At 35.9% G+C, this 15,318-nt stretch overlaps 1 protein-coding gene across 2 annotated transcripts in view; it reads left to right on the top strand.

Moving 5' to 3' along the window:
- NDFIP2 (Nedd4 family interacting protein 2) overlaps positions 1–15,318 on the top strand; it is a 45,505-nt gene that overhangs the window by 14,512 nt on the left and 15,675 nt on the right. The window contains exons 2-5 of one of the 2 annotated variants that reach the window (XM_036406636.2): positions 4,061–4,217; positions 5,661–5,788; positions 9,523–9,582; positions 12,617–12,704. In XM_036406636.2, the coding sequence (XP_036262529.1) occupies positions 4,061–4,217; positions 5,661–5,788; positions 9,523–9,582; positions 12,617–12,704 (433 nt within the window). The remainder of the gene's footprint in view (positions 1–4,060; positions 4,218–5,660; positions 5,789–9,522; positions 9,583–12,616; positions 12,705–15,318) is intronic. The other variant, XM_036406646.2, reaches the window with a different exon arrangement.

The raw sequence follows: 15,318 nt of genomic DNA, 5'->3' as shown, positions 1-15,318 counted from the left end.
TTATTTTGGTAAGCCTAAACACTTAAAGTATCTGAATCTATCCCCTCAGTAAAAGCTTCTGTTCTAAGCACTTTCTCGTGGGTCATGTTTCTTTGTTAGCTGTCAGCTGACTTCAGATGTTGCATGTGATTACTTAGGAAATAATTATACAAAATAACAGACTTAAGGAAATCAATTGTAGAAGGAATAATTGTGGATATTGTATAAGAATAATGTCTTTCAAAAATATTAATGTAAAAGTAGAAAATAAATATGACTGTATTTTATACAATATTTTGGTGCTGAAAGGTCTGGTGTTGATTTTAACTTCTTCTGAAATGAAATAGTGAATCACTGTTTTGTAGATCTTTTCTGGGAAGGAAACTGAAGATAGTGTAAGGTAAAAATCATATGAAGGAAACTATTATGTTTTCCTGTGTTGTTCACCCTTTTGTAGCTACCTTGAGACTGAGTCATTGTTGGCAGAACAGCTGTTGCTCCTCGACTGGTCTTTGAATTTTATGTGTCCTATCATAGATACTTTTTGAGAATATGAGCCTGTAATGTACTGTAGTTTGAGGGCTGCAAAAGCAGGGATTGAAATACTGGCATTAACAGTTTAAGAGTAATGTGTCTAATAGCAAAGTTCTCACTTTTTCTTTTTATAGTGAAGCTTCATGTAGTCAGCCAGATACCCCAAGTACAGACTAAACCATGAAGGAAAAAAATTTCAGTGTCACCCACTTTTAAAATGTGAGGGAGGGAATAGGGGAAGGTACTAATTTACAGTTCTCTGTGGCTTAATAGGTCTTGGTAATTGTTTTGATCATAATGTTGACAAAAGCAACTATATTGCCTACTACCAAATTATGGTTCATTGGAGGCATGGGAGGGGCTGAGATAATGAACTGCCAGTTCTCCTCAGTCCCTTAATTAAATGTTTGGTGAAACATTCTTACTATTGGAAAAAGAAAATCTTGGATACTATTTATGTACTTTCAATGTAAAATGCTGCTTCAGGTGACATTTAAGTACATAGCATAAGTAATGCCTTGAAACAGACATTTTCTGTTCCTTTTTGGGTGTTTTTAGCTTGGTTTCTATGGCAATGAAGCCTATGAAGAGTGTCAGGCCTCTTCTTCCCCTGTCTCCAAAAATAACTTCTAAATTTACCTCCAGTAGAAGCCAAAATAAATGTGAAGGGGGAGGCTCAAAGGTAGTCAGATTCCTACTGGTTTCAAGCAAGCTGGTGACTCCAGAGAGTCAATGCTCTGTGAAAACAAGGCAGAGTTGCTACAGGACAAAATGATATAATCACTGTTCTCTACCCTGCTGGTGTGGGCAAATATTCCAGTTTACTGGGGCAAGTTCTGCTGCAGTTGGAGGGTTTGGTTTTGGTTTTTTTTTTCCCCAGTGAAGTAGTCCTCTGAAAGAAACTGAAGTTACTGAGGAGAGAGTAGGATACAGGACACTTGAACAAGAACTAACAAAAGCTAGTTTGTGTTCATGGAACAACTTGTGTTTATTATTCTAGCTGTAAACACTCAAGCTACTTAATCCAGTTATTGTGGGGTTGTTGTTGTTTTATTTGATGTTGCTTTTTTTTTTAATAAAAGGGGTGAAGGTTTCTTTTTAAGTTGCTGCATTAGGGTAACCTTGGTGCTTTTCAGAATTTCTGAGAGGCCTCTATAATAAAAGAGAGGATAAATAGAAATATGGTTCCTAAGTATAAGTCTTACAAAATAAAGGCACTGTGAGCAGCACTTAAGGGTATAACATGTCTCTATTATATGGAACCCTTAGGATGGAATTTTTCCATTTCCTAATTGCAGTTGCTATAACCATTGAATGACTCATTAACTTTGTATTTGAAGGCAAAAAGTCTCATGTACATTTGTCTTGTCTGATCTTCATGTTAACTCCATCATCTACTAAATTACTCCACTGTTAGTACATAACAGATAATTTGGAGTAAAGCAGCTTTCAAGAAAGCATGTAGAAGTTGTAAAATTAAATTTCTGGGTAATGGCAAAGTTTTTTGGTTTTGTTTGTTAGTTTTTTTTTTTTTAGGAATAATATGCTCTTTGACCAATGATGTGCTTGTGGATCTCTGTGACAACATTTACTGTGGTGTGGTAAGAAAAAAATGTTGCTATGATTGAAGAGCAAAGAGGGCAGGAGAGAAAGAATGGAAGTAATAGAGATCCATTTGAGTTTGTTTTAGTTTTTCCCCTGCCCAAAGACCAGGTTGTTTTGGTGGGGTAGTCAGAACTACACACACATCCCAAATGAGTGTGAGTGTACCAGCCATTAGTGTAAGAACTATACCAGTAGTGTTTTGCTCATTATACCTTAAATAATCAAATTAGTTTTATTTAAGAATGGGCTTATTTTGGCTATACCCATTGCAACACTAGATTTTTCTTGTGAATTATTGTACTTAATTTAGAACCATAACATTTATAGCTCTCAGCTTGCTTTTCTGATCTGATCGACCTTTTTAGAGTTGACTGGTTTGTGTTCTCACTTGCTTTCTGTATCCTGGAATATATTAGGTTATTTTGAAGTGCTTTTGTTTTCTTTAGCTTTAACTACTCAAAATGGCTAAAAATATTTCTCATATTGCTGATACTTCTGGATCGCTGATTAGGCATTAAATGACCTGATTGCTCAGGACCCAGAAACCCTCAAAAACACCTATCATTTCATTTGAAGGTGACCTCTGAGCATCAGGAAACCTTTTTTTTTTTTTTCCTTATTTTTAGTAATGTGAAGGTGACTGAGCCTGGAAACATGTTTTCTGTATAGCTCATGTAGTCTCTATCCTTGAAGGTATTCAAAAGATATTTGGATGTGGTCTTGTACATCCAGCTGTAGATGCTTCTCCTTGAGCAGAGAGGTTGAACTAGATGGGCTCAGAGGTCCCTTTCAGCGTCAATCATTCTGTGAACTTTGATATAATCTGGATATTAAAGAAACTTTGGTGTCAGTATTCCAGTGCTCAATAAGAAATTTAGTGTTCTTAGAAGGCACTTTTCCCAGTAACCTGATTGTACTGTGCCTAATAGAAAATAATTGTAGTTATATTCTTTATATTTGTTACTGAAATAATATTTTGCTGTAGGGTGTTTGTAAAAAGTACCAACTTAAGGTTATAGAATTCTTCTTTTAGATATGTTTTACAATCTTACTTTTTGGTCTGGGTTTTACATGTGGTGCTTCAGCTGCTGCCTTCTAGGAATCTTATCTTTTAGTTCATGCTACTGGGAACTATCACTTCTCTAATTCTAGTACTCTTTCTTTTTAAAAGCTTGATACGTTCTAAGAACTATCAAGTTAGCTAAAATAATAAAAATATCTTCTCTAAGAAAAGATCTTAGCAGCTGGATCTGAATTCCACAGTTTCAATCAGCATTCTTCCTTATCCAAATTCTTATTTCTATATATGCTTTAGTGGACATGTCTTTGTAAAACTGCATCTTAATCAAGGAAAAATAAAACCAAACCAACAACTTGAGGCTTTGTAGGGAAAGGATTGTTTCTAGAGTGTAAAGAAAAGCAGAATATTTTGAAGTCTTAGAATTTGCATGGAGAAGCTCTTTGACAAGATGCAAGAGAATGAAGGTCCCAGTTACAGAAGTAGATGTGTGTCTTAATTATTTTTCTTCAAGATAAATACAATAAATAATAGTATTTCTCACCTGAAGTTATTTAAAATACGTTGATACATTTTATGACTGTACATAAGAATAAAAATATAGTTGTATTAAAATATTAATATAATAGTATTTTGCCATATAGTAAACATGGAAAACTCCAGATTTTTAAGACTCCCTGAAAATCACTGAGAAGAAGAACATTCCCGGGAAAAAACAAAGGCAAGGCAGCTAACATAATCTTGTGCTAATTGCCTAAAAGAATTTAGCTGGACTACTTGAAGTGGTCACATGCTGTTTTGTAAATAATTTGTTTTGTTGATGAGAGTGATCTTGTCTCTCTTTGAACATGTCTCTGCACGTATTAGGTTGTCATGGGAAATATTCCCTGAATGCCTCTGAAATGTGTGTGTTTTTTTCCTAAGCTTCACAATGAGGATGACCCCCCAGAGTCTTCAGCAGCTGAGCAGCCTTCCACGTCTGCAGAGACTCCACAGGCTCCGCAGCCAGCAGCTTCACCTGAGGCAGATACTTCCCCTCCTCCTTACTGTAGCATAGCTGTGGAAGCAGCTGCAACCTCAGGTATTTTTCTCAAATAGCAGCTTGTCAGGGATGAGCATGTATGAATCAGCTCTTGGTTCAAAGTGGTCTGATGCTGCCATGTAGGTTTTCTTTTCCATGCACACAATTGCAGTAAAAAGCTGTCCTTTGATGTGCAGCCCTTTGGTTTGTTCAGAAGAAGCACTCTTGTAAATTACAATGATTGTTCCAAATTGCTAGGCAAAATGGATGGTCATTAATTAGCTGAATAGGTTTTATTCAAGTCTGCTTATAGTTCATTTCCACATTTAATACACTACATCTTTGAATAGTGCTCCATTAATAGACCTCATGAGCAAGTTTCATTGCCTCTTTATAAAAACTCTTCAGACTTCTTTGGTGTGTGACATGGTTTGGTGAAAATATCGCCATGAAAAGGTTAATTTTGCTCAAAAGCTCTTGATAAAGCTTCTCATGAAAGATAAAACTTCTCTTTATTCATTTATTCACTGCTCCTTTTCTTAGGAGATTGTGGCTTTTCTTGGGGATATGGGAGATTTAGCAGCAGGCAACATTGAAGTTCCTGTTTAAGTAAAGTTACATGGATTTGTGTCTCCAATGTGCCAAATAAATATTTTAGGAGTAGCTGCCAACTTAATTTTTTAAGTGTTTGTTAAAAGAACAGTTTCCCTTCCCTGTTCTTTGAGACAGTGTTTGCAAGTATAATACATAGCTGTGTGGAATTATCCCTATATATAACATCCCTGTGTTGGTGTGCTGACAAATCTGTTGACCATGTGACCTGTGCTGACAAATCTTAATCATGTAAACAGCCTTTTAACAAGCTACTGCTGGCTGTAGGAGGAAGCTCATGGCATATTTTAAGTACTTTCAATTAATATTGTTAATAATTCTATTCTATGGGGTGATGTCTTACTGTTACAACACAGAAGAATGAAGTCCGTGGTTGATTTTGATGGAAGGAACAATTTTTAAAAGAACGTGTTGAAATTGAAATCTTGGAAAAATTGATTTTCAGAGGGCCACCAGAGTTGGCAACAAGGCTGCACTAATAAGAATACAGCATGGCTATTACTCGACTGAAGTAATAGATTGATACTGATACTTAAAAACTTCTTTAAAAAAAGATTTTTGTGTGTATATCTATGTATGGTTAGATAAAAAGTATTTGGTTGGAATGCCTGGGGATATAACTAACTAAATATAATTTTTTTCTTCATGAATTTGTTGATTTCTTGCCAACATCTGTGTTAAGGTTTCTGCCTTGGGTAGCAGCTAAAAGTACCATCAAACTGTTAAAAGTTTTTCTTTTAAAAATATTCTTAAGAACTTCAAATGCAAATATCCTCATTTTTAGCCTCTGTAAAAAATATACTTTAGAGGTAAATAATTATGTGCATGTGAAAGTTAATATTCTTGACACCTTTCTGGTTTAAAAATAAATAACTTCTTTATTTTGAACAGACACACACAATGAGTTTTATCCTGTGCCACCTCCATACAGTGTAGCTACCTCTCTTCCTACGTACGATGAAGCGGAGAAGGCCAAAGCTGCAGCCATAGCAGCTGCAGCAGCTGAAGTTGCCCAGCGAGTAAGTGATACAGTTCTGCTGTATTTCGGTTTTGTGAAACGTGTTTGGCTACTTATTGGTAACAATTTGGCCCATTTTATGACCCATGACTATAATAATGGTGGGTTGATGATTTAAATATTTTGGATGTTTAGGAATATTTGAATGTTTATATAGATAGTGTATGTTACTTGTGAATACTATAAAAAGCACATCATATTCAGTCTTTTGAAAGACATAGCTGTCTAAACAGCTTTAAAAGCCAATTTTTACCCTGTTTTACTAGTTTATCCAGTATTTTGTCAACTCTTAATCAGGTATCCCCTACTAATATTACTTTGTAGAGTTATCACTAATGTGTACTGTTGTGGATGGTAAAAATAAAAGAATTACCAAATACCTTTAGAGAGGAAGGGAGAATTTCAACAGTCTGGAAGAGATATGACCCAAAATAGTGTAGATAGCTTTTAAAAAGAAAGGTTCCTATTGTTTGATCTATGGAAACTTAAATACTGAAGTTCAAAGAAATGTTCCAAGTACTTAAAAAAGCCCCTATGTGAGTTGTGGTAAACAATGAATAGGCAGATATCCAGTGTCTCTAGTTTTGTAAGAATTAATCTTATGAAGAATACAGTCTTCAAAATAGAAGATTGGTATCTGCAGTTAGTGGTAAATGTTAGTTTTGTAAGCAAGTTTCATCTTTTCTCTGAAGTTCTGGGTTGTGGAAATTCTGCTGCTATTGACCATAATATACTGTACCCAAAAAGGCTTCCAGTGCTTTCACTAAAAATGTCTTCCTTGAGGTCAAATGTGATTATATTTGATATACATTTAAAATCTTAGTGGCTGTGGTGTGCTTGTGACTGGGAAAAAAAAACCCTTTACTTACTCAGCAGGAGGCAGGTCCTTCCTTGACTGCTTCACAGTGCTTGCAATGCACAACACTCATTTTGAGGTATGCACAGCTGATGTTAAAGTAGGTTTGGGTAACATCACCAATGACGGTGTCACACAAAGCTGTTTGACTGAATTCAGTAGGAAGCCACAGAGATTTGACTTGCCAAGTTTTAGTAGTGAGGGGATGATCTCCATTGTCACATTTTATCTGCTCTAACAGGAGCATGGATTCTTTGTAGTCTGTCTTTACTGCTTGTCACATAAGTAAAACTTTTGCTGAAATACTGGTCTGATTCAAATCCTTATTCTGAAATAACAAATTTGGAGCATTAAAACCAAACTCTAACTTGTAGAGTACCTGTGACACTGCAGACAGGATGTGCATCTCTTGCAAGATTCTTGCTCTCACATCTAGAACCCTATGATGCACGAATTTCAGACATACAAGCAATCTCCCTTGATGACTCAGCCTGAGGTTCAGGCAAATTCCAGAATAAAGCTAAGCAAAACAAACGAAACCCCAAAACAGAGCAAGTATTTTTAGTCTTGTCATTTTAAACTTTTATTTACTCTTTCTTAAAAGTTCAGGTCACTGTAACAGAAACATCTTTTGCCCTTCCTCAAGCAATCTGCCTGCTTTTGGTCAAACCACAAATTTTTGAAAAATTAGTTTCCTCAGTTGATAAATACAGCTTCAAGTTTTGTAAATGCATGGAGATGGTCTTGCATGAGAAAGTTTAGGCTGCTCATAGCTCTGAAGGGGATGGGACTTCAGATGTGCTGTTCCCAGAGAGCATTCTCAAATGTTCTGTATCAGAGTAGAATTACAGAACTAAAAGTAGGTACACCTTATGGCTGCTCTTTGCTGCTTTTGGTGAAAAGATTGGACCTGAGAAATAGCAATTTTTGGTGTTCCCCGAAGCAGATTTATTATTCTTAACCTTCAGTTAGAAGGGAAGGGGAAAGCCACTATATTCAGCTCTCTTTAGTGGTGGGTGGGGGGAAAAAGGACAGTGGCTGAGCCTCTGAAACTTACATGTTGTGGGAAGAGAAGTCTGGTTTTGATTGAGTAGGGAGGTAACTAGAAGGGTGCAGAGTCTAAGTCAAAATAGGAAAAGGCAAGGATGAATGGAAGGCAATGGTATGGACAGGGTAGAAGGACTTAAATGAGAGACAGAAGGGAAAAGGCTTAACTGAGATGCGAAGAGAAAGGAACCCAAGTGGGGACAAAATGCAGTACTAGGAAAGGAACTGAAGCTAGTGTGTGAGAAAAGAAGACCAGGGAGGGAAAAAGAATCTGGAGGTAAGAGGCAAGAGAGCTGGATACAGTGATGAAGTGAGAAATAAACTTTTTCACAGACTGCTTTGCTAGAACACACAGGAGAGCTTGAAATTCAAGAACTACGTGACACCACAAGAATTTCACTTATGAAGAATCAGTAGGAACACGTCATTCCCTCAAAGCAGAGATGGACTAAAAGATTCTAGACTTAATGGCAATATTAAGTTAGTATCAGAAGTGTATCTGAAAGTCACATTCTTGTTGACTGCTGAAGAGCTCACATTTATCAGTAATTCTGCTTAGTTTGCTTCTGTTTTTTTGGGTTTTTTTCCTCTTTTTTTCCTTTTTTTAGCAAATGCGTGCACACACACAAGCTGTATTTGAGAAGCGGCATTAAGGTTGCAAAGTTGGGATTTGGGGAAAAAGTAAGAAATGCTGAAGCTGAGTTTCAGCTTTGTAGATAATATTAAAATTAAGTGCCAGTGCAGTTTTAATTACTGCTGTTTTAATTATCTTACCACGTGATGCTTCCACAAAATCCCTACCTTCTTTACCTCTGGACTTACACTGAGATAGACTAAGACTGTGTAATAAGGCTGTCTTAATGTGGCAGATGGCTGGAATAAGAAAGAAGGCTCTTGTTACAGTTTGAGTGGTGCTTTGCCATCGTTAGAGGAAGGATTTAGCTCTGAATACCCATGGAAGTACAGATAAGTAACTTAATTATGTAACAGTAGTGCAAAGTTCAATTGTTTTCTCACTTTCACAAGTGACAGCTGCAGACATTATCTGACCTGCATGTTACACACTTTGCAAAACATAGACAAATGATGTAACATGTAGGTTTTTCAGTTTTTATTTTCAGCCTTATGAAATTAGTGCTCTTACAGATGTGAACTCTGCTGTGTTCTAAGCTTCTGGTTTCTTCCTTGTATACGAGGATATATTGCCTCTTTGCTGCAATAATGTAAACAATTGGAAAAAGTTGAATGTCCTTATTTTACCTTGAGCAATGTGTGAGGGTGATCACTTTCATGGTGTACCCCAAAGTGTGCAGTGAAGGTTTAAATCTACTCATTAAGCAAAAGAGTGGAAAATGACATGGAAGGGCAGCACACTTATTACACAGCTTTCAAATTTTCCCCCAAATCATGTAGGCCACTTCAAAAGATCCTTAATGTGATCATATGAAATATTTCATCATAGGCCCTGTATTAACAGATAATATGAAAATTCCAAACTTAACATTTACTGAAACTTTCAATAATTTTACAATTCTTTGTATAGCTTGTCTTGCAGGAATAGATTGTGTATAATCATGTGTTCCTTTCAAATGCTCCCAGAGATCCCATTTTTTCAAAGAAATTGTACTAGCCCTGTGTCACCAGTGGTGATAGCATTAGTAATCCTGGCTTTTTCTTTTCAAATCCTCAAGGTCAGTTTTGAAAGGGCAATTTAAATGGACAAAAATGCTGCTAACAATTTAATGACTTTGTTTGTATGTTGCAATGAATGGCTTTTACTTAATGCTTTTCAGTTGCATTTGTCTTATGTTTTTCTGTTTTTACATGCTTAGCACGCCCAGTTTAGGGAATCTAGGAGTCTGTTTGATGAAATATTCCTCAGTCGTCCAGAGGTATGGTATAGTTCTCTCTAGTTTAGACTTTGCTATGAATTTTCCTGCTGGCGAACAAATGCTTCTGGGGTTAATTGTGCCTTTTTTCCCCATTATTAATTTCTCCCTATTGGTTTGTATGCTGAAGGTATAATTTATGGGGTTTATTAAGTAATTTGACCCTTTCCTCAGAAGTTTTTCTCTGTAAACACTGCATTGTGAAGAGTTATATCACTCTTTACTTTATTAGGGTGGTTGTCTCCCTATATGCCATGCTAGATTTCTGTTTGAAAAAAAAACCTAAAAAACATTGAGGAGAAAAAGCAGTTCTCTTGCAGAATACTACAGAGAGCACTGAAGTTTATGGGGGTTTAATAGATTAAACTTCAATAGATGCTCTGTACCATTTGATGTTCTTTTGTTTAGAGAAATTACTCTGTGTGACATGCCATTTATGTTGATAATATAATTTGCTGTTCAGATGTTTCTCTGGTCATAGGAGCAGTAAACTTTCTGTTCCTACAGATGTCAACTTATTTAGAAAGCAAGAATGCTGTCCATCTTCCTTAATTTGGCTAAATTTGCCAAAAACCAATGGTATACTGAAACAGTGTTACATATCTTACAGATTTGTGTGTGTTGTGTTACATTCTTCTCATTCAAAAGAAAAATATAAATAAAATATATGACCTCATTGATTAAAATATCACTATCTAACAGAAGCATTTTGTAAAAATCTGTTTAAATCTGAGCATCAGCGTAGAGGACAATTGTTCTTCGTTGCCCGTTTTCATTCCTCAATACATGGTGGCAAACAATTATATTTTGAAGAAAGACTAGGGTAATTGACACCAACCAGATCAAATGAGAGCACTGAAAGACAGTCAGTATTAGTGGGGCTTGAGCAGTGGTCAGTTAGTGTTTTCTGTCTGCAGGACTGCTCATAAAACCTCAAAATCCTCAATGATGTGGATATAGGCTGGTTTAATTTCTTAGTATTCTAAGTATTTAATTTCTAAAACACTTATAATTTTTGTACACTGGTTTTTGTAGACAGTAAAGAGAACTCACTTTAATCTTTCTTTTTGACATGGAATGTGATTAATTAATACTTGTTCACGCTTAATACAACAGTGCTTCTTGCAAATATCTGCTGTCGTGTTCCTGAGCTGTATTTATTGACCTGTGTTTCTCACATGTGTAAGCATCAGAGAAGCCTCAACTAAATTTGTTACTGTCATTGAGCAAAATTTCCTTTTTTCTGAGGCAACATTTACATGGGGCATAATTCACTAATTGTTTTGGAAATGCCAGTATGAAGTACAATAGTTAGCAGACAATTTTTAAAAAGCCCAAAATTATTATGTATGGGTTTTGTAGACCTTGTGAAATTAAAATTGAAAATGCGCTTTTTTTGTCCGACATGAAAAAGGAAGTTTTATGGCATGCATTTCAGAGATAAACACATTCAAATGCGGCTCTTTTTTTAATGCTTTTTCAGCCCTTCTTTCCTTCCCGTTCCCTTCCTCTCCATCAGTGTTGTATCTGCAGCAAAGTTGAGCTGAACAAACTGATGCTTTTTTAGTCACTTAAGATGACCATTTAGGAATGCCTGAAATCATGTGGAGCTGAATTATAGCCCCTTAGAATTCTCGCTTAACTGGCTTTTTGTGCTTCCATTGGAATTGTCTGTGTGAATAGCAGTGTTTTTTAAAAAAAAGTTATCTGATACAGTGTCTTGGTTATTTAATCTGAAATACAGAGCACAGCTGGAATTTCATAGCCGTATCACTAAGGGTGAAGCTGACTGCTCTGAGTTGGTACAGCAGTCATTCAAGGATGTTTTTAACCTAACTGCCATACCCTGGTAAATTATTTTGCTCTATTGACAAAGGGGAACATGTGACAGAGCTTTAGGTCATTGTGCTTGTTTAATGCCCTTTTAGTCATAAACATTATTTCTGTAGTAAGTGCTTGTGGGTGAAACAGCCAAGTAAACTTCCCTTGATCACTCTTGATTTCATTTATTTTTATAGGAAATTTCTTATGTCAGTTCCAGTACATTATGGTAATAGGAGGAAAAATTAGGAAAAGAATTACCTGTGCTTCTGCTTAGACCATTTTACTACTGCTACTGACAACATTATTTAACTTGTATCATCCTGCATTGTTTTGATGTTACTCATTTAAGGTTAAAAATGGTGTTTAATTGGTGTTAGCACTTCCTAAAGAGCCTGATGAAAACTGTCATTGTGAAAACTTTTGTGTTTACCAGTCTACAGCTGGAGCAATCTCCCACCTGTGCCCAAAACTGCATATATAATATCTGCCAAGTTCTGTTCTAAATCGAGTGCTGAGAAATGAAGCAGAACTCACTTTCAGTATTTTAAGGTCCAACATTTTGACTCAATGGGAGAAATCTTTGGATCGTTTTGACTGACGTCTCTGTTTGCTTTTGTTTTACTTCAAGCGCTGTGCCTTTTGAGTTTGGAAGCCTTTTAGACACTTTTAATGTGCTCGCGCCCTCTAGTGACCCTGGAGGTGTTCTTTGCCTTCCTTATGTTTTTCTGTGGGTTATAAAATTGGTTAGTGCAGTGCTGTTGCATCAGCACTTAAGATACTAACATTATGCTATAACTTTTATTTTATATTAAGGAAATTATTAGAAGACCTTTCCAGCAGGAAAAGTATAGAGTATACTGTGTGATGTCTTTTCAAAAAAATATTTAATAGTTTGGCTACATATCAAGATAGTTACCTTAAAAAAATGTATGTTGGTTTTCATTGTCAAAGTACTAATCTGGAAAAATTCTAGCTTCATTTAAGATGAATAGACAGTATGTACATATCTTCTACAGAAAATTCGGGCTCTGTCAATATAAACAACAAATAAGATTTGTTTTTTACTTATAAATTATTTTTTTAAAACTTCCTTTATGTGGACATGTTACAGGAATGTCAATTTTCTTCTAGCTTTAGAAACATGATTAATACTTTATCCTATAGGTAGTTATTCTAAACTTTTCACTAAATTATCACTAACCTGTAAATCCAGGAAGAAGAGTATCCACCACGGGATGATTTCAGTGATGCAGATCAGCTTAGAGTGGGCAATGATGGCATCTTCATGTTGGCATTTTTCAGTAAGTTATCTTGTATCCCAGACCTACTGAGGTATATATTAATTGTGCCTTTTTCCTATGGAATATAAAAGAGAGCTGTGATGAATTGCAATAATGTACTGTAATGAACAGATTTTTCTGCCTGTGCTCAAATATAAACACTTCCTGTTCCAGATACAGCAAATATGTTGCCTTTTTTTTGGTGGCATCTGTCACAGATAAGGAGACAAAGCAAAATTATAGTAAATGCTTGAAAGTCTAGCACTGAAATTCTATCATCTTCTGGTTAGACCACCAACTTGAATTAAAGATCAGATCACAGAAATCTGGCAATTGATTTTTAACTAGAAAAAAATTGAGAGAGGTGATGTGCTGTATAAAAGTTGCTGGTGCTAGTGTAGTGAATTAAACAGCCATGGATTGATTTTTTGGAACAAATCCAACCATACTCATTTTCAGGTTGAACTAACCACTGTTTATATAAAAATGTATTGTTTTCAGCTAATCTCTGATTTCAACAAGCCCTCCTGTAGCTCTTTGTCATGTACTGTGTGTACACTGTGCATGTCTTGTAACTTGTGTACTGCATTAAGCAAAGTTAGATTTAGCAGCTAGAAGCTGTTTCTACGAGGAAGCTGCGTTAGTTTTACCAATTGCTTATTTATTCTGAATTTGAGGGTTTTTCCCTTTCTGAAATAAATGTTTGGCAACCTGGATGGAAGTTTGGTGTTGAGAATATACCTGTTCTGCTGAGAATTCATCATGATTAAAGCTGATTGATTATCCACTGAAGCCTCAATTATGTCTTTTACCCTAGGTTTTGTAGAAGTTCTTCTGTAATCTTTTTTGCAATCTCTTTAACAGTTGCAGATGCAGGTTACAATGCTTTCACAGAAGGTTTTTTCATGTTGGTATATGATGTGGTGTTTGCATCTTGGGATCAAAATATATGTGTCTGCCTCACAAAACAAATCTATAAAGATGTTTATAGAGTAGCAAAGTGAGTTTTGTAGCCTGACCTCTTTCTGTAGTTGGAGCATAGAAAGAGTATATTCTTGGGGTCAAAGGGAGGTATGACTTAATTTTTCATTTTTGCTTTATTTTCTTTTCCCTTTTCTATGTTCTATAACTTTTTGTATTTAACCTATTTTGTTCCTTTATTGTGTGAACTTCTTCTTCCTTTTAAATTCTGGTTCAGGCCTTCATTAGCACTGCGCTAGGAGGCCAAGGGAATTGTTTGCTTTAATATGTCTTAAGTCCTTTAAGTCACAGATGTCCAAAATTGGATTCCCAGAACCTGGTGTCCACCTTCAAAAATGCAAGTATGTACTTGGATAAATTGGCAACCTTCTCTTCAAATAGGTATTTAGCTGAGTCTGAGTGCACAGAACAGTACTCTTAAACATTGGACAAAAATACTCTGTAGATCATAATTTTTCATGATTGTTCTGAGACTATTTTATTGCAAACTTTGCTTGCCTATGAAGGAAACGCATAAAATGAGTGTGTACACATTGTAAGGTATTTATGCAAGTGTGTTTTTAATTGGAATGTGTTGGTTATAATGGATACTGGTTACACAGGGAAATTGATAAACTTTACTTGCTGTTTGTGCTCATAGTATGAGGAGTTCACAAAACCAGTTGTAGATAGTAATAGACCTGAAATGTTAGTTTTTAGTAATTTTTCTTAGGAAATTGGTGAATTAAATTAAAAATGATCTTAACATAATGAGGGTATACTTTATGTGTGGGTCGTGTATTCATGCTTGTCCAATAAGGAGATAAAAGTCTCCAGGAAGTTGATGTATACAGATTTAGGAGAGCAGCAATTAAATGAATTTATTATAAGACTATCTTTTGGGTTTTTCCCCAGAGTGGGATATTTTTAAATGCAAGTAGAGTTGGCAGATCACAGAAAGCTTCAAATAAACTCCCTGGCATAGGTAAAATGTAAGAGAACTGTATCAGGAACTGCTCTCTAGTGAAAGGAGAATGAACAAATGCCTTGTTCCAGATATGCTCTCCCACTTCCTCCCTGACTGTCAAGTACAGCATTGGAAGATCTTGGGGATGGAAGCAGGGGCAGGTAGCTTTAAGTATAAGAATAAGTTAGAATTCTTTAATTTCATTTTATGCAAGTGAAGTGTAGCAAAATAAACTTCATACTGAGCTTACCTGCATATTGCAGTCACTTAGTGATATGTATTCACCGTCTAGTGGTAGCTGCCCACGTTGCATAAAATTGCTCTCTCCAGGCCATCTAGTGGCCAGATCTGTTTGTTGGGGGGTTTTGGTTGTTTTAGGAGCCTGCTGCATGCCCGTTACAGACCTGTTTCCCATCTAAGCTATAAAGTGTTGCTCTATTTAGCCGGATGAAACAGAATAATACAATACACACTCAAGAAGTGAAGTTCTTTGCATGAAGAGCTAGATTTTTCGGCTTGATCCAGAAACGTGGTGAAAAACCTTTGATACAAACTTTGAAACAATAAATTTTATTTCCGATATATGGTAAAATCCTGTTTCAGGAAATCGGTGCTGCCCTTAGTCTGTGATTATGTTGATGAGCTAAGAATCTGCTCTCCAATGGTCAGGACGGTGTCTGTCAGTTTCTTATTTTGAAGGAAATGAAT

This window comes from Molothrus ater, chromosome 2 (assembly GCF_012460135.2).
Source record: "Molothrus ater isolate BHLD 08-10-18 breed brown headed cowbird chromosome 2, BPBGC_Mater_1.1, whole genome shotgun sequence".
Classification (NCBI taxonomy): domain Eukaryota; kingdom Metazoa; phylum Chordata; class Aves; order Passeriformes; family Icteridae; genus Molothrus; species Molothrus ater.
The sequence above is the reverse complement of the archived record's forward strand: the minus strand, read 5'-3'. Positions and strand labels throughout refer to the sequence as shown.